Source organism: Gobius niger (assembly GCF_951799975.1).
Source record: "Gobius niger genome assembly, chromosome: 18".
Lineage (NCBI taxonomy): Eukaryota > Metazoa > Chordata > Actinopteri > Gobiiformes > Gobiidae > Gobius > Gobius niger.
The window spans coordinates 16,198,164-16,217,034 of NC_136869.1; the positions used below are offsets into that span (position 1 = coordinate 16,198,164).

The window sequence follows — 18,871 nt, forward strand, 5'->3', positions numbered from 1 at the left end:
GGTGCACTGCAGACTAGCCCTGTGCGTTGTCCGGTATAAATGACTGTAGTGTGGTGCAAGGTGTTATGCTTGGAGCGCCAGGGGGTCAGCCGCCTGAAAGGTGAGGAGGTGGGAATAACGTTCACACAGCGGTTCCTTTGTGTGGAAATCTATGTGCAGTTTTATCTGTCTTCTTTACGCCTCTCAGTTTTCTTTACCTATGAAATTCAACATTTTTGCTCTTTGTACATAATTATCATCTTACCGCTAAAGGCTTTTCCAGGATAAAACAATTTTCCCGTGCCTTGCGCTTGCACTAATACTCAAGATTTAAACCTCTTTGCCCTGACCCTTCCTCCTGCATCTCAGGTCGCCCTTATCACGGCCCCAGTCCTGTGCTTTACGATTGTTCATAATTCTGCTGCTTCACCGTGTAAAACGCAGGTTATGTGAGGTGTTTTTGATTACAAGATGGAAATAGTGAGATAAACCGTCCCGCCATCTTTGCCCATTTTAATGAATTGTTTATGGAGCGCGCAGTAATATCCTGTTACTCTGCAGGATATGAGGCGGAGCTGTGTGAAAGATGAATTACAAACACAGAGCACAGAGAAAATGAGAGATGCAGTGAAAAGGGAAGGACACCTGCTTTAGGTACGTACTTTAAGAGATTAATTTCTCAACAGGAGATTTGTTGGAGATGGCACGTTCGCTCAAAGTCTGTACAGGCCTAGACTTGTCTGCGACTCAGTTAATGTACATGGCACAATATAGAGACCAAAGCTTCAGGAAATTGTAAGACAGGACGATTACAATCACACTGGGTCAGCAAAGAGAATAATTACGCATTTCTTTATTTCAAATCATGTTTTAAGAAGAAATCTTAGTCTTCCTGACACTCTTTATAAAATTGTATGGACTAGTTGACTAGTGGATTAGTAAAAAACAATAGGATGCTGTGAAATCAATGTTACATTTTCATTTTGGAGGACATAACTCAAACATTAGATTCCCCACCACAATATTAAATGGCTCCATAGAAAGTTGTGATGTTGCAATGCCACGTGAATCTATTTAGAATTTGATGTTAGAGAAACACGTGGCAATGTTCGAAGACTTTGAGTGACAGGTACGGTGCTTTTTTAGTTTGTGTTCTGCCTAAAAGCATGCAGTAGATGTAGATTTATGTGTTCCCGGGAGTGTTATGTAAGCAGACAGGAGGTGTTGGCTGCGGATGGCGCTGAGATGAGACACTTGGATGTTGATGTGGACACGCACACCTGCTGCCTCTGCACTCAAACGAGTGCGAGTGAACAGACCGCCACGGGCTCCGATGCCAGCGTGAATCCAGCAATGTGACATTTGAGAGACACAAATAGAGAAAGTAGATAACTGCTCGAGAAAGGGGCATCATATGTTTTGTTTATGGTCCGATGTGAGCCTTCGAATTTCACATTGTCTTAACTTACTGTATGGAAAATGAACAAATAAAAGTCACTTCTTCTTTGATTCACGGCCTTATGACATCATCAGGTGGGAGATGAGTTTTTTGAGCTCTTGAGAAACGACAACATGGTAAAAAAAAAAAAGTTCAGAATATTATAGTTCCTTTTAGTTCCTGTGAAAATGAGAGAGAATCTGCTGTGCGTGAGAGAAATTAATTTAGTGAAACATGTTATGAGATTTCCACGCAGGCCGCCTTCATTAAAAGATTATCCCGGCCGTATACGCAGAGACACTCTAACGCCTTGGCGCCCGCAGCTCTGTTCCAGGTGTAATTATAGAAAGTTTGCCCTCTGATCACTGCTGCTAAATGGCTTTGACTCACGCCTGGGCTCCGTGTCCGCGGGAGCTTTTTCCACTTGTCCAACTGGGGTTATCTAACTTTAATGAGTTTTTCCCTTCCTGTGGCAGTGTGTGACGGGCTATGATTGGCTCACCTCAGTGGCAGCCTCCTGGAGTTTGGTGGAACAGGAAAGCAAAAGACCACTTTTTCCAATTCTCTGTGTGACCTCTGCGGCTTCATGGGCCGCTGTTCAGGGGTCTTGGGAGTGCGAGCGCTGACCCGAGGCAGCGCCGGGGCAGGTTGACCGTCCGGACAGCGCACCGGGGGGAACCAGCAGATGTGATTTAAACATTCAGACAGAACTGTGTCATCCGCAGAATTAATGAGGAGGAGGAGGTGATGGAGGTCCTCTTCTCGCTGTTTAAATGAGACCGAAAGTTTTCAAAGAAGGTCTTGGATTGGTCTTGAGAAAATACTCTTCAGAAGTGGGGCAAGTAGGACACAGTACATTCCAGTGAAAGCTTGAATACACGTTGCGAAAGATAGGAAAAACAAGAAGAATTCAGGGAGTGCTGACCTCAGCCAAGGCAATGAATGGAGCTTATTTATGTTTAAGTAAATCTTGTTTTCCCCCACAAAACATCTTATTACTGGTTTTATGTGATTTTTTTCTTCTTCTCTTGCAGCTATCATGTATGTGATGGGTGCCCTGGGACCTGCAGCAGGCTATCTGCTCGGAGGCGTCCTCATCGGCTTCTACGTCGACCCCAAAACCGTAGTCAATATCGACCAGAGCGACCCGCGCTTCGTTGGCAACTGGTAACTTCTTCGAGCACCTGCATTAAACCGAGTGTGCCAACCCTGCCTCCCCTTTAGCAACGCTGTCTCCTCTCCCTCAGGTGGAGCGGGTTCCTTCTGTGCGCCGTCGCCATGCTCCTGGTCATATTCCCCATGTTTGCCTTTCCCAAGAAGCTGCCTCCACGCCACAAGAAGAGGAAGAAGAAAAAGATGAGCTCGTCCGGAGACGTGTCGAGCGACGACGAAGTCATGAAGGAGAAGTCCAGCACAAAGAGCCAGAATGTGACCTCCTCCATGGGCTTCGGCAAGGACATCAAAGGTCAGAGGGAGGTTTTATCTCTTCCTAGGAGGTTCCTTCCCTGCTTTAGTCCTGAGGCGAAGCGCAAACAACGCTATTGGTGAACAAACGGCCTACACTTTAATCAATTGCAGGATTTGTCATCTTGTGTGAGGTCCAGCACTGATAGTATTGATTCTGGATGGGTCGTCCATACTGCTGTCTAATGAAGCAGCTAATTCACAGCCAACATTGCTGTGTTTGCTTTGAGAAGTTAGCAGTAAAAAGGGGCAAGGTTAAACACTCATTTTAAATTCAATCTTCAGAAATAAGGGCTCTTGTGGAATGCACCCTATTCCAGAAAACGCGCAGGTATGAACATGTACTGTTATTAGGCTGTTAAAAGCAAGGTCTTACAAATGTCAAGTCTTAAATCTCAGGTTCTGTCAGTCAGTGGTTCTTAAAGGCACACTGTGTAGCATTTTAGAAATCATGCACCTAATGACCAGAAAATGCTATTATTAAAGTGGGTAATTAAAGACTGGATTTGGGTGAAAACCTAACCCAAATCTCACATTTGGCTGCCTATTTCAACATCTCCATGGAAACGAGCTGGAGTCGTCCCTGCTCCCAGTAAAGGGTTAGGTTTAGTCAGGTTTTAGGAGAGGTGAGACACACAAGACACATAATTGTTTGCTCATTTTTTAAATCACTTTTATCTACATTTAGACAACAATACTGTACAGTACGTTAACCATGTACGCAAATATGCAACCAAATCTGTAAAGCTATTCTAGTCCAAACTCAAAATGATCAGTAAACATGAGACTACTCCTTTTCTTATCTGCCGTAGCTAACTGTGGAATAGCATGCCTGTTCCTTCAGTCTAAGCGTCAGGGATGTTTTTCTTCTTTTCCTTCTGCGGCGGACTCTCCAGGTCTATCCCGGTCTTCCCTGGGAGATCCCCGCTCTAGTTATGTTCAATTGTGCTCCAGTGTTTCCCAGTCCTCTCTCTGGTCTCTCTCTGCCTCCACAGTCAGACAGCTCCTCTCCGTCTCTCTCTCTCGCTCTCTCTCTCCCCGCTAAATGAGCTCTCGGGGGAACTCAGTCACGTTTCCACACACAGGCGGAGAAGACAGACTGCAGCCGAGCTAAATGCCGAAGCTTTATCATACGCAGATAACCGCAGTGAATCCAAGTCCGTGTTTAGCGTAAGCGCCGGGCTAATTATCTCGCGCGAACAGACAGTAAAGTATATTGGGTGTCCGCTCCTGTCTAGCTCGCCAACCCTTCCCCTCGTCCCAGCAGGTCGTATTGTGCGCGCCGTGGCCATTTCTGCCAACGAAAGCACTCCCCTATTTCAGATCCGTAATGTATTTTCACTCCCCGCTTGTCCCTCTCTGTGTGTGTGTGTTTTTCTTTTTTGTCCATCGCACCAATTCAGCATTTTCTGTGAAGGATCTGCTGTATTCAAGTGATGCTTTCTGCCCTTTAGATCGTAAACGAGCGGCGAAAAATGCAAACGCCTTACATTTTTAATAATGCACGTCTAAGGGACAGGGTTTTTGATTATGGCATTTTCCAAACTGTGGTCCACTGAAAACAATTATCAGCGTTCTGTGGCCCCATGGGAACGGGAGAATAATGGAGTGCCGCCTCGTGTCGTACAGTGAAGTGGCAAACAATTGATTAATTGATGAGATCGTAGGCAAGATAGTGTTATAAACTACTGTGTTGTCCCTGCACACATTTTACTCATGGTTTTTGAGTCGTGGCTTGTACAAAGAAAGCGTATTTTCACACTCTCCAAAGGGTTTGTCGGTAAGTCATCGGTTTCTTACTCCAGCCATGAATGCCTTTTCTTAAATAAAAATACTAAAGGTTTGATAGATGATGGATTTCAGACAGTTAAGTTTGGTTCCAGATAGTGCAGCTTGTTGACTAATTCAGAGTGCAGCTGCCAAAGACGTGGATATGTACCCCCACCATCTGTGCCCTTCCAGACCGAGATTAGCCCCAACTCCCCAGGAATGAAATAATTAGTGTGGCCGTTTAGTTGGTACTTTTGATCCGCCGTATCTCCAGCAGATGCCACAATTCCCCGTCCCCTGACGAAATTAGCCAAATTAGTGCCAAGATAGTGACGGCTGACTTGAAACGCGCAGTAATAGGACAGTTAGCTTCCTAAACCTCCCTCGCAGGAGATTAAAATTCACTTTGTCCTCACTCGGCTCGGTGACATGTGTGGGAACTGTCTGAAAATGCATGAAAAACTGGCCTCGAAAGGGAGATTTTCACAGAGAGGTGGGGAAGCTGCCACTTAGACAAGTCCCCAGACAAATATTTTAAGACTTAAAGCAGAAATACTCATGGCAGACCACACACACACACACGCTCACAGACAGAGCACACTGCAGCTTTGTTTGGGAGCTGAAGTTTTCAAGATAAAATACAAAAAGCTGATTAGAAAGTTTGAGTCTGGAGGGTGCAGATAAACTCCTCCTTTTGGCTGCTGTCCATTTTGTCAGTCCTCAGATAGTTCAGTCAAGGAGAGATTGGGTTGGAACTTATGATAAAGCAGCCTTTCTTTTCTAATTTGCAGCGATTCCTTGTGAAATATGTTACGGCCGGGATATGCAGAATTATACAACACAACAGCTTGATAAACAAATGGAGATCAAAAACAGGGCTCACAGTCTTGCGCAAACTATACAAATTAAAGTCATAGAGTGCTGAATGTACAAACGCAATTATCTTTTTTTACATTGTCGGTTGGACTTGACTAATTTCTTCTGATTGGGTTAATGTACGGGCGTGATATAACATTGAGCTCACCACCTTTTGCCATAGAGCCAGTTGTACTTCTACTACTTCTACTACTGCTTCTATTTAACATTTGCAAAGTGCGGCGTGAATGGAGGCTCCCACAGGAACGCACAGATCCCATTCTGTCACACAGTGCTCGGAGCCTCTTACTCTCAGCCTTGTGTGAGAAAATGACCTTGGGAAGAGAAATCTGCAAGCGACTGTTCAGGAAAGTTATAGGAGAAAACTGTATGCCACGGGTCAAATACGTAGCCTGCAGTGATCCCTCTTTCCTAATTGGTGGTTGCTGCAAAAGTTTCTTTGTTGGCCACTAACAAGGGAAACTATAGCAATAATAATTGCGCTCTATTTACAAATAAAAACCTTTGCAGAGCTTTAGTAATTGTTTGTGCTTATAAATGACTAACAATGGATGAGGAATGACTTTTAAACTTAATGCAAATTATACATTCTGTGAAAATCATCAAATAGACAGACATAGACATGGTCAGGCAGTGTAGAACAAACTTGCTGCAATACTTTCCCCGTTGGTCAATACTACACACTGTTTATCGCGCACAAATCTCAAAGCTTTCCTGTGGCCTTTATTTTTTATTGGGAAGTGCCCCAGAGATCCTGATCAATAAAATAAAATGATTTTCGACATAATCATAAATACTAAGCATTTCGCCCAGGCCACTCTCCACTGTGAGAGCTGTAGGGACCTTCCTCTATACAGTCCGTAGATGCTCCTTTAACAACATTGTGGAGAGTGACTAATCTAATCTTTAGGTCGAGCAAAGATAAATTGCTTCTCCATTTAGCCCCCCAGAAGTAGCGGTGAAGAGCAGCAGGCATTCCTCCCCGCCTGGTAACGCTAATGCAGCCGCAGCAGCACATGACCACAGTGTGATCATATAGACAGTGTCCTTAAGCCTGCCCTTGATAACTGTACCAGGACCACTGCTGTAGATTGGATTTGCAGAGCAGAGCTGTTTCATGCACATCCGCGTGATGGAGATGCCTAAGCCTCTATCTGGGATCCTCCAAAGACTCGGCACAAAATGAAAATGCATCCGTTTATTTCATTAATAAAGCCTAATGGGAGGGAGATTCATAATGACAGGATTTATGTTTGTTGTTTGCTCGAAGCCATGCGTGAAACAAGGACAGTTAGCCCGGTGTAATGGGGCACGCTCCACTGTTCAGATGTGTGTGTCTGAGACAGAGGCACTTAGAAAACCCCGTTAACTTTATTACGGAGATACAATTGTGCTCAATCTTAATGCAAGATTAATGAGATATTGTAAAGCATTCCTAATTAAAGCTTTCAGTGATGCCATATTGACTCTTTTGAAAGGACGTGTTAACAGGAACAGTGCAATGAATAGTTTACTTTACACACTTCTGGATTTAGTTTGATGACATTTTGCGGGGTTCGTTTTGTCTTTGTGCGCAGACCTCCCGAAAGCCGCACTGAAGATCCTGGGCAACATGACGTTCCTCTTCGTCAGCCTGTCCTACACAGCGGAGTGCGCCATCGTCACCGCCTTCATCACCTTCATCCCAAAGTTCATTGAGTCGCAGTTCGGGATCCCGGCCTCGAATGCCAGCATCTACACAGGTAAACCACACATGCACATGCACAAGACAGAAATATGAAACAAACAATCCACAATCCTGCAACCCTGACACTGAAAGCATTTTCCCTGTGCGTCTATTCTTTTCACATGTGTTATTCCTGTAATTACCATTCAATTTGTGCTCATCCGTGCTTTCACCTCGTTCTCTCACCTCTCCATGTGAATGAGATGTTCCCAGTCTTGTTGCTATGAGTCACAGAGTCGTGCTGCCTTTCATTCAGTAATAAGCGACAATAACACCTGCCTGCTGTAACATGCTGGTCTCTTTTGACAGCAGGGCGCTACAATGTTCATCAGCAGCAATTGTACAGCATATAGAGGAAACATGAAGCCCGTAATCCCACCGTCTGAGCCACTGGTCCTAGGCCTAATCTGCCATTAGGATTAATGCAGCAAGGGGTGATTGAAAACTCAATTACAGCCCTGGAAGGGGAAAGGCGTGCATCTCTTTCTGTGTGTGTGTCCAAGTATTCCACTGGCTAGCATATGGTGATTTTCCCACATAAACACCGGCACAAAGGCATTGCCTCATCTTAGCTGCTGTTGCCAGGATACAGGGGTAAGGGCAAACGGGTGGTGCAGTTACCATGGCGACCCGGAGGATGCCAAGCTGTTGGGATGCGGTGATGGAGGAAGAGGAGGACGAAGGGGACGGGGTTCTGTTGTTGTCGCTGGGTGCACGGTGGCTCACTTAGGAAAGACAGATGGACCCCGTCCCACTGTGGCGTTCCCATGATGAAACTGGACACCAGATCACACATGCATTCAGTGTGGCATGCAATTATTCAGGGGGGTTATTGTATAGAGAGTGTCCAGTGATAATTTGTTTAGGTAATATATGTAACTCCCGTAAATGCTGTGGCTTAATAGTTTTTTGAACATACCACTTACAATTATTATTTTTTACCCCCTTTTCTGTTTCAAAGGGACCTTTTTTGTCTACTCTCCTGCAGTGTCCCTCCCGCCTTTATTCCAGAAAAGTGTCCCTCAGCTAGACAGATAAAAACTCAATTGTGTTCACTTGCTGTAGACTCTGGTGGGAACACTGCACACTTTTATCCTCAGCCACTCATGGCCACACACATGTCAGGGTAAAATAAATAGTCATTTCTGTTACTGCTGCATCTGATGGGACTTTCTGTGCTACATACTCATTATCCATGGCAACAGAAATAGCTGTTACATCTCTCTCTCTCTCCAGCTCCCCATGACTGTGTGCGCCACTGCAGTCCCCAGGCCGCGCACATCAGGCCGGCCCTGTGTTCCTCAGTGTGGTGCCTCACGCTTCTTATCTGAGCAATGCCCACTTCCCATCATTATTTTTATACTTCCTCGGTGTGGCCGCAGCGTCTGTACTGTAAAGCGCTGTAGCTGGTCGCTGCAATCTTTCTATACTGCCCCTTTCAAAACACCGTGCAATCTTCGAAGACTGAATAGAGATTAAGTTCTATATGGATCGCAGCTGTTACATTATATCATAAAACACGTGAATTGTATCAAATTGCAACCCATTAGAAAAACCTTTGGCATAGTGTGGCTTATGTCGCTATGGTCTGATGTTGCTTGTGCGTGGACATGTAATCCCTGAGAGCGCAGAGGTTTAGTAGATACTGTGGGGAGAATCACTCCACGGCTGTTGGTTGTGAGACAAAGGTGACTGGTTTCAACACTTGTTTTAGATAAAGTTTCAAGACACTACTGAGACACGCTCCCCTACAGAACTGAAGAAGGAAAAAAAAACAGGGCTCTCCCATCTCTGTACAAAGGCTTGTACTGAGCTACGATGACACTTAGCGGCCGCACCATCCTGCCAACAGCCGGTGGACATTAAGCCTGCCGGACACGGGGCACGTGACTGGTCATGGCACAGACTCAAATGACTCACTGCTCCGAGCCCACAGCGCTTGCCCGACCACATCGACAATCAAGTATTTCTGTTTGTGTTAGAATTCACTTTATTTCACCCAGCTTGGCATGCAATCACGAGACAACTTGTGACCCGTGAGACTGCGCTACTTTTTACAGCCGCAGATAAATTCATTCAGTGTTGACATCTTTTCACGGCTTGAAGCGCCATTTTCTGCTGTCCAAGCTCGGAAAACAGACCTGGAGTTGTGCTTTGGTTCACTCATGCATATTTGTTTTGATCCTGTATATTCAGTGTCATACTGATGCACAAATTTGAGTTTTTCTCTACTTTACTTTACGTGTTTACTTATCTGTTTATGTGCAATGGTTGTGAATAAATATGGGGCTTTTGTCTTCACATTACAGGCCTCATCATTGTGCCCAGTGCCGGGGTGGGCATCGTTCTCGGGGGATACATCATTAAGAAGCTAAAGCTGGGAGCCCGAGAGTCGGCGAAGTTAGCCATGATCTGCAGCGGAGTGTCCCTGCTCTGCTTCTCCACGCTCTTCATCGTAGGCTGTGAAAGCATCAACCTTGGTGGCATCAACATCCCCTACACCACTGGGTGAGCACAACTGGGGTCAATCAGGCGGGGATGATTTCATGAGCAACTTTCAGGAATAAGAAAAGTGACCTGGTAATGTTCACAAACCCCTCTCAGTTAAGAGTATACATACAGGAAGCTCGAGGTGATGTGTTTTAAAGAAATGAATCATGCTTTCACACATCCATGGAGACGTTTTTATCCACTTGTGAGTGTGAAGTCGTACTGCCACAGGGGTGTGTGTGTGTGTGTGTACGCCCGGGCTGGTGGCACCTGTCTCCCTCATGTGTTGTGGCATTGTGATGGAGTGTGAGTGATTAATTATCAGCGCTCGCATCTGCTCATGGCTCCGCTGAATCGCTATGCCACCTCTATTTCTGAAGCGGAGCTCGACACCGCTGCAGCAGCCAGCAGTTAACAGCCTCACATACACAAACACGCCGTGCACGTCTGGCATCCTCCGCACGTGCTCGCAACAACACCTATAGGCATTAGACGCAGTGCTATGCGTGCCACGACCTTGGGATCTTACAACATGTGCCTGGTATGCTCATTGTTTAGTAGTTCTACGTGCCATTCCGTTACCAGTACAGCTGCCCAATAAAAGAAGCATTGAATATTTAATAACTGTCTTGCAATATTTTACTACTCTCAACCATTAAATTAGGTCACACTCTTGTTCCGGCAGTAAATTTCCCATTAATTTTTCCTGTCGTTTTTTCATAAAAAGAAATTGATGGTAAGGCGGCTGCACATGGTCTCAGCATTGTGGGTTCGAGCTCTGTGACCATCATGACCAAAAACTAGACTATTTCATTTCGCATATTTATCTCAAACTTTATCAATTGGAAAGCATTTTGTCGCATTTTCAAGTACCGTATTTTCCGGACTATAAGTCGCTCTGGAGTATAAGTCGAAACCAGCCAAAAAATGCATTATGAAGAAGGAAAAAAACATATATAAGTCGCTCCGGAGTATAAGTCGCACCAGCCATGGCAACTGCCTGGCCCTGGAGGCGTAACTGAACCTTTGACGAGCCTCCCCTGGCAGCACGTTTTTCAAGCAAATACGGTACTCTTTTCCAGGAGTCCACACTCGAATTCTTGTCAGGCAGAGTCAGTGTTAACACTAACAACTTATTGATGGTACATTTAGTATGAAGATACAGTCGAGTTCTAAGAGAAGGGTAAATCTATTCTTTAAATATTTTATTATTCTTTGTTATAGACTCTGGGTACCGTATTACTCACTTCATACAACATTACTTTAAGTTCAGTCTTTTCTGTACTGTTAAGCACTGACTTTTCTCCTAGTTAACCGGTGTGATTATATCCCACATATTTGCCGCAGCCTTTGGGGCCTGTAGTGACCCATTAATAAGTGTGGCCTTTGTTGGGGCCAGTTTTTCTAACGGGGTCAGCAGGATTGTGTGAGCCAGCAGGTCCACTCATTATGAGGAGTCCCGCTCTGTTAGCGCTGTTAGCACCCACATGAGGAATGCTAGGCCCAGCCCGGTCACTCCAGCAGTCTGCAGCTTAGAGCCACAAACCAAAATCCCACGGCTTTTGATATTTTCCCCGTGAACAGGGCATGTCCAGTTATGTAACTGGACTGCAGTAGCGTTGCAGGCTTTGGAATTGGGCAGAGAGTCAAATAGCTGCTTCAGTCTGAACCTAGATTACCAACAGACCTTTCTCTACATGTGCAATATTGATGGGAGAATTATTGCCCTGTGTTTGGATCCAGTTATAGTAAATCAGATTAGGCAGAGTGTCCTTTGAGCTGTGTTGGGGCTTTTTAAGCAGCGCCGCCGCATGCTCGCTAACATCTGGAGGGTTCAGCACAGGCCGCGGTACATCCAAGTAAGAGGATGTGTCTAATCAGTGCAGTGAGGCAGCAACTCCCAACAAGACAGGTGCCTTTTTCAACATGCACCTACAAAGTGCACTCACACAAAGTCTATCCTGGGGCAGGCCATATTCAACTAACTATCCAAGTGTGGATAGATTTCTGTCTTTGCGTGTATCTATTGCCCCCTTAACCATCCAATTTTGTTCAGTGCTTTTGCTGAAGTAATGATTTAGACGTATTTCTTAAACTTGTGCTGTGCGCTGTGATTTTTGGATGTCGCGGTCCTTTCCGCAGAGCTCAGAGCAGAGATTTCTAGAGAAAACCCCGGCCTCGCCTCAGTGCTCCCGCTTTAGTCCAGGCAAAAGTCCTGTTTGACTTAGGACTGCTGGTTCCCATGAGAGATGCCACCGCCTCACTCACGCCATCTCGGCCCAGATTACAGCTTCATTAGCGGGATTATGTTCCAGAGATCATTATGACAGCCATGTAAGGGATGTTCTGCTAGAAGAACAAGAAATATGAATTACTGAATTACCATTTTTGCTGAGCATGGCCAAAGGTGAAGTATTGGCTCAAAATTTGAATTCTACTAAAGTGGACCATGGTAAAATGTGTAGAATAATATAGTTAAAGGGGCTAGATGCCATTTTATACTCACTACTGCCATCTCAGGTCATACGTGTAACTGCACCTTCTATATTAAGCTTGTGCATGACGGCACTTGAAGTAATACCTTTTTGAGTGCAGGATTTAGAGGCAGTTGTGGTGAATAGGTCTGGGCTCATTCTACACCTGAAACATACAGGGGGAGGAAAATACTTAGTTTTATTTTTTTTGAACTCTGTATTGTCCCTTTAATAGTTAGTATAATTATTTTTCCTCTTTTCCCCCAGGCCTACACTGACACTGACGCACAGGAACCTGACGGGCAGCTGTAATGTGAACTGCGGCTGTAGGATCCATGAGTACGCCCCTGTGTGCGGCTCTGATGGTATCACCTACTTTAACCCCTGCCTGGCCGGATGCAGCACTGTGGGCAACGACAGCACCGGGGTGAGCCTGAACGCAACGCCGCCATCCCCTCTGCGCTTTGTTCTGCTGTCTAATAAATAAGCAAGACACATAAAGGCCTTTGTGCAGAGTGAAGAATAGAAAGTCCTGGATACAAGTGGTTTAGGCTAAAACTGTGAAGTCGCATAAAGTTATGACATGGATTGTTTTTGTACATTCCTCTCATAAAAGTACAGGAAATCTGAGGCTACACTACAATGTAGATGGAGAATTATAGCAACATAAGGAAAGGAAATGCTGAGATTCTTTGTTCTGCAGAGCCACAAAGTCTGGAGACATTCTCATCATTTGTGTTTGGGGTAGTAAGAGGTTGAGCCCAGAGTCTTTATCCATAGGTTTTCTTTACAGACAATTTTTCAAACGGTCAGTTTGCAATTTACCACCAAATTTCTCTTTAAATGTACAATTGATTAGAGGCAGAAAATAATAATAATTAACATAGAATTGCAATTGTATTTTTATTTGACTATTAGTCATACCAAAATTCAAAATAACGATCACGTTTTACAACTTTGTTCCCCATTTTTGTCACATTGATATCTCGTAAACAATGCGATGTTAATGTCTCATTGTCATTTGTTTGCTCTGTGCAGATGCGTAACTACACAGACTGCGGCTGTGTCCAGAGCAGACAGGTGATAACGCCCTCTACAGGTGGACAAGTGAACCAGCTGAACCAGCTGCAGCTGGTCATTGTCAAGACGTACCTAAATGAGAACGGCTACGCGGTGTCAGGAAAGTGTGACCGCACCTGCAACACACTCATCCCCTTCCTCATCTTCCTCTTTATCGTGACCCTCATCACCGCCTGTGCCCAGCCTTCTGCCATCATCGTCACGCTCAGGTGAGACCCGCTGCAAGGCTAGTTCATACTGTGGCCTACAGGAGAATGCACACTTTGATTTTCTCTTTTTTGTTTAGGTCTGTTGATGATCAAGAGAGGCCTTTTGCATTAGGAATGCAGTTTGTGTTGCTCCGAACTCTTGGTAAGTAAAATATTCACACATGAATGCAGGCATTGATGGATTCTTGTGAATTCTTGCTTTGTCTAAACAACACATTTCACAGATAAAAGGAAAAGGTAATGGTATTTGTCTGTGAATTTAAACATTTTTTGTTCTCAATCACACCCTATTCACACACATCCTTTCTGTCACTTTTTGCAACCAGAATCATAAGTAGTGGTGGTCAAACATTTGAAATGCAAAAATAGTATAGACCATCCATGATAAGAGTCAGATCTTTGATTATACAGATTTCACTGTTTGGGTCAACGTGTTTTTCTTTGACTCAAAAAGATACATTTAAGCCGATTTTATTATGGGCTGCTGTAATTAATGTTCCTCACACTTGTCGGAAAGTTTCTGAGCCTCACTGCACATAACTCTAAGAATGCAGCGCTGCAGTGAACTTGTGTGCGTGTAACAGAGGAACCCTGGGGGTTAACAGGCCATGCTCTGACATGTCTCTGATCCTCTTGGTATGACTATGTGAACATTCAACTGTCTCGCTGAATCTTGTAAACCACGGTCATATAGTGGTCAGCCATCTTTCTGTAAGACCTTTACCATAAGCGGATCACATCGGTTGTTCAAGTTTTTCACTGTTCGCCTTAAGGTTATTTGGTTTGGTGTTAATCTAAATAAACGTTCTAAGGGTATAGTGAGCATAAAATTCAACTTTAAAATATATTCTTGTGCATGATTGTGCCACCAAGTGGTCAAAGCCTGGTACAAAAATTGCATTTTGTGCGTGCTGTACAATTTCTAAACATAATGGTGATGTTTCCTTCTTGGATCAAAATAGTAAAAATTATGTGAAGTGTAAGTAATATGAAAGTATGTTTTAAAGATCTGACCCTTTCTTGCTACAGCCTACATCCCGACGCCCATCTACTTTGGGGCAGTGATCGACACCACGTGCATGCTGTGGCAGCAGGACTGTGGGGTTCATGGCTCGTGCTGGGAGTATGACGTCACCTCGTTTCGATTTGTGTACTTCGGCCTGGCCGCCAGCCTCAAGTTTGTGGGCTTCGTCTTCATCTTCCTCACGTGGTACTCCATAAAGCACAAAGAGGAGCGAGCCGAGCGCTGGCGCCAGCACCTACCCCCTCTGGGCACCGTGAGTGAACTGATCTGCCATGTGGGGGGGCACAAGAGCCACGCCCGCACGCGGTCCTGTCCTGTCTTCATACCGCCCCGGCCTGAGCCACCAGCCGCTCTGCTGCTCAACCGCGGCCACAGCAGCCTCAGCTGCCCCGGTAATGCCCTCAAAGCAATAACCCCTCCTATCCTGCTGCCCCCCCACCACAGAGGCTCCGCCCACGTCTGACCTGACACGTGCCTTCATCTACACAGATCAGGCACCAGGGGGTACTCCTCTCACGCCCTCATGACCACTGTAAAGGGCTGTCCATCAGAGACTGAGCATATCATCAGCTGCATCACACACAGAGGAGGCGGGACATTCTCCAGGTGCTACTGTTCAAAGGCAGGGCATTATTGTACAGGCCGCATCATCACCACAGCGTCGAAAGCACAATCTGTACTATGCAAACCCTGTGTACAGCTTCTTCACATGTACCTCCTCAACTATTTACATTGTGTCAACTCATGAGTCTTTTAGTACAATCCCTCTTTGAACACAGCATCACTATTGTTAGTCTGATTATCAGTTTCTACTTTACTTTTTAATTCTCTTTTTGTAACAGTGCCTCTTAGGCTGTCTGGGCCAGTTCAGTTGTGTGCCAGCTTCCAGGCTAAGAGCTAGCACAAGAGCCAGTCACTGTCCTCTCAGCTGAGTGACAGCGTTTTGCTTTGTCGCCCGCGGCTTTTGTTTTGAGTCACTTTGCCTTGACATGTATGTAGCTTAAAGCCAAGAAGCCGCAGTGGTACCATGTTAGATCACATCTCATGAATCTAGATATTTAGCCAAATAAACGACAGGCGTATCATCTTTGTCCCTGTGCTGAAGCTATCGTATGTCCACAACATTGGATTTCACTTGAAACAGAATGCAAAAACAGAATATGGCCCTTATTATCAGTGAAACTGTTGCATTCTTTTGGCTTTGTATTGTATTATATTCATTACAATGGTCATCAGATGTATATAGTAGTTCTCGTAGTCTAGGCATTTTAAGTGCTGCAAGCATGTAAACAAAGGAAACCCCTTTAGTCAGCGGTCCATACAGGTCCGTCAGTTCTTGAGTGTTTGGCGCCCTCTAGTGGACACGATTGTGGGAAGGCAGGTGAATGTTGCTGTTGTCAAGACCTACTGTAACTTCGAGTATGTGTGTATTAGTGATCGCTACACTAAATTTAATACTCCAAAGACTGACTGAGCAAAAGACGGCATTTATTTATTTCTAGGACAGAGTTGGAGGTTGTGCAATGTGTTCATGTAGATGTTCATTTTATACCACGGCTCATGTTCTATCCAATGCCTTTTTTTGATTCTATAAAAAGGAGTGTGTTACTTTAGTATCATCTTTGAGGGATGGGTTGCGAGTCTAAGATAAGTATTTTGTGATTTTTGATGACAATTAAAGTAAAATCAATGCAGTGAATATTCTTCTTCTTCAATATTCTTGTCAAAGACCCTATTCTGCCAGCTGCAGTGTTTCACCTGGCGATGGTCGATAATAGTATTGTGATTTCAGTACCTCAAATGATATATCAATAAGTGATTATTGTGTACATACCGAAATGAAACATATTTTAGAGCTTACATACGTAGAAGCATATTTATGAACTAATCCATGACATTGTAGGAGGAAATTAAAATCTAAAAAAAATGTCTTGTGCCTGAACAGTATTCACCCTGGGTATAGGGTCAGGGAGGGGGGTATCTTACCGCCATGTGTTTTTCAGTCCAAAGAAAAATGATCGAGATCTGCATTTGTAATGATTCTCTACTCTCCTCGTGTATTGATTTAAATGTTTAAGTTCTCCCAAAAACAAGATTTGCTGCTCCCAGGCTCAGATAACCTAGCTTTGTTTGGAAGTGCTCCTTTCACACTGGTGCAAAACCCCATTGTGAAAGAGTAGGAAAAAATACTTTGACAGGATGCACCAATTTCACTGGATTGGTTTGAAAATGGGAAATAAAATCGGGTGCTACAGCAGCACATTTAAATTACTATTTAAGTACTACTTTGCAGAGACATAATACTCAGACTTGCGGGAAAAAAAATTGGGACTCCGAACTCTACTCAAACAAACTGGGACTTGACGCTGACTTGTTCCTGAGGGACCATGACTCAACTTGAGGTTCAGGCCAGGGGTCTTGGCCTCAGACTTTGACTCAGACTTGCCTGATTTAGCGCCCAAGTCCTTGGTTCTACAGACATCTGAATATTCGATTTTCTAAACAGGCTTTTAAAAGATGGTTTTAAGTTCAAAGCTAGTTACTGTTGTTCCTGTAAGAATTCATATAAGTATTGTGTGGACACTACTCGGGAATTAATAAAACTCAGCTTGACTTGTGACTTCGACTTTGTTTTAATGGCTCAGACTTGGATCTGCGCATTAAAAACTTGGCTCAGACTTGGATCTGCGCATTAAAAACTTTGACTTTGACACTGATTTGATGGTGACATTGACATTGTGATATGACTCCTGCTTCTTTGACCTACTTGTGGTACATAATTTGTGCTGCGTTGGAAACCCCAAAGCATTTTCTTGCACCGGGAGGGGTAGAGAATCAACCCTAATTGCCAACATGTACAACATGCAAATGCGACACCGACGCGCTCTGTTCTGATGCCTAAACTACCACTGCGCGATGACTTCAACATTTCCTGCATTCGAGTTTGGGACAGTGAACTCCAGGGAGTCGAGTTGTGACCTGAAAGTCGAGCTTTTATTGCTTTGTGTTCCTCAGGAGCAGAAACCGAATTGATGTTTGTGAACTTTTGGTTTACAAATGCCTTGAATACTTGATATTTGTCATTAAACTAAAACAACCCAAATTACTTGTCTTATTTCACTTAGAATCGCCATCTTGTGCATGCAAATTACATCACATTAAGGATATTGAGCCAGTGTCTCAAAAGGCTTATTTGTTCTGAACTTGTTGAACACCATCTGCAAACATATAGGTAATTGAAGCTGCAAGCACTGATAAAGGCCCTGGCTTGTATACATCTCCCACTCAAAGCGTTCAAATGTTTTTTGTTTGGTTTCAAGGAGAATATATTGCAAGCATATCATAAACTGCAATTCTAGAAGATATAGATGGGTAGGCGCTATAGCTGTGAGTGGTGCAAATTTACTGACCTCTATTCATTCTGCTTCGGTGATTCAAATTAGAGTAAGATAGGACTGTGCCTGTCAATGATGTCGTCAATGTGACTCCGGAAGCAAAAATGAAACTGTTTTGTTATAGATATGTATACATTTTTATCATTCCCTCAGGCTAAGGAAAGGTTGTGTGTACGCAAGATCGCAACATCGCCTCGACTAATGTTGTCCTTGCGCCAGGCGGAAGATCGGGCCCTTAATGTATAAACCAATACAACAATAAAGTTTGTCTGTATCTATAAGCCTGAGGCAAGAACACTCCAGGCTTAAGTTGACAACAATGAACAGAATTGGATGAAGATGGATGAAAGACGTGAACGAGGTTGCAAGGGTTTATTTCAGCTTCATGGCTTTTGAACATACATTTCCAGACAGCATCAATGTTTCTGTAAAGCCATTGAACCAGATGGCACATGTTTAGGCGCACCATAAAATACATAGCTCATTGAAACAAAGAAGTAGGATAGTTTTACATGAAACGGTTTTGATCACTGCTTAAAAGTTCAAACGTTTGCATTTGAAATGAATGGGCCCTTTGCAACACTACACTGTGGATTATCAAGCACTACATAGCGCATACAGCAAAGATTTATCTGGTGGCATTTCCAAAAAAGTTACACAACACACACCTCTCCCATGTGACCCCCTGTGATAATTAATGATCAATACCCTTTACATTAAAAAACTGCTGTGAATGTGAACAATGTGCAAACGCTGCAAATTAAACTGGTGCAGTGGTGCAACTAATTCATGAATAGTGCTCTAACATGCAAAGTAAAAGCTAAAGCTATGCATTTCTCTGACCTGGTGGTACATTAAGCAGATCATTATAATGAATATATGCTTCCAACAGAACTGTTTCAAGATTGTCCAAGGTCATGACAGCGTTACAAAAAAGGCATATTAC

At 44.1% G+C, this 18,871-nt stretch overlaps 1 protein-coding gene across 1 annotated transcript in view; it reads left to right on the top strand.

Moving 5' to 3' along the window:
• slco5a1 (solute carrier organic anion transporter family member 5A1) overlaps positions 1-16,912 on the top strand; it is a 39,691-nt gene extending 22,779 nt beyond the window's left edge. Inside the window, exons 3-10 of the mRNA XM_079575727.1 lie at positions 2,452-2,584; positions 2,665-2,882; positions 7,105-7,269; positions 9,563-9,761; positions 12,485-12,644; positions 13,256-13,506; positions 13,584-13,648; positions 14,536-16,912. Coding sequence (XP_079431853.1) covers positions 2,452-2,584; positions 2,665-2,882; positions 7,105-7,269; positions 9,563-9,761; positions 12,485-12,644; positions 13,256-13,506; positions 13,584-13,648; positions 14,536-14,993 — 1,649 coding nt within the window. The 3' untranslated portion in view covers positions 14,994-16,912. The remainder of the gene's footprint in view (positions 1-2,451; positions 2,585-2,664; positions 2,883-7,104; positions 7,270-9,562; positions 9,762-12,484; positions 12,645-13,255; positions 13,507-13,583; positions 13,649-14,535) is intronic.
• The last annotated feature ends 1,959 nt before the right edge of the window (positions 16,913-18,871 follow it).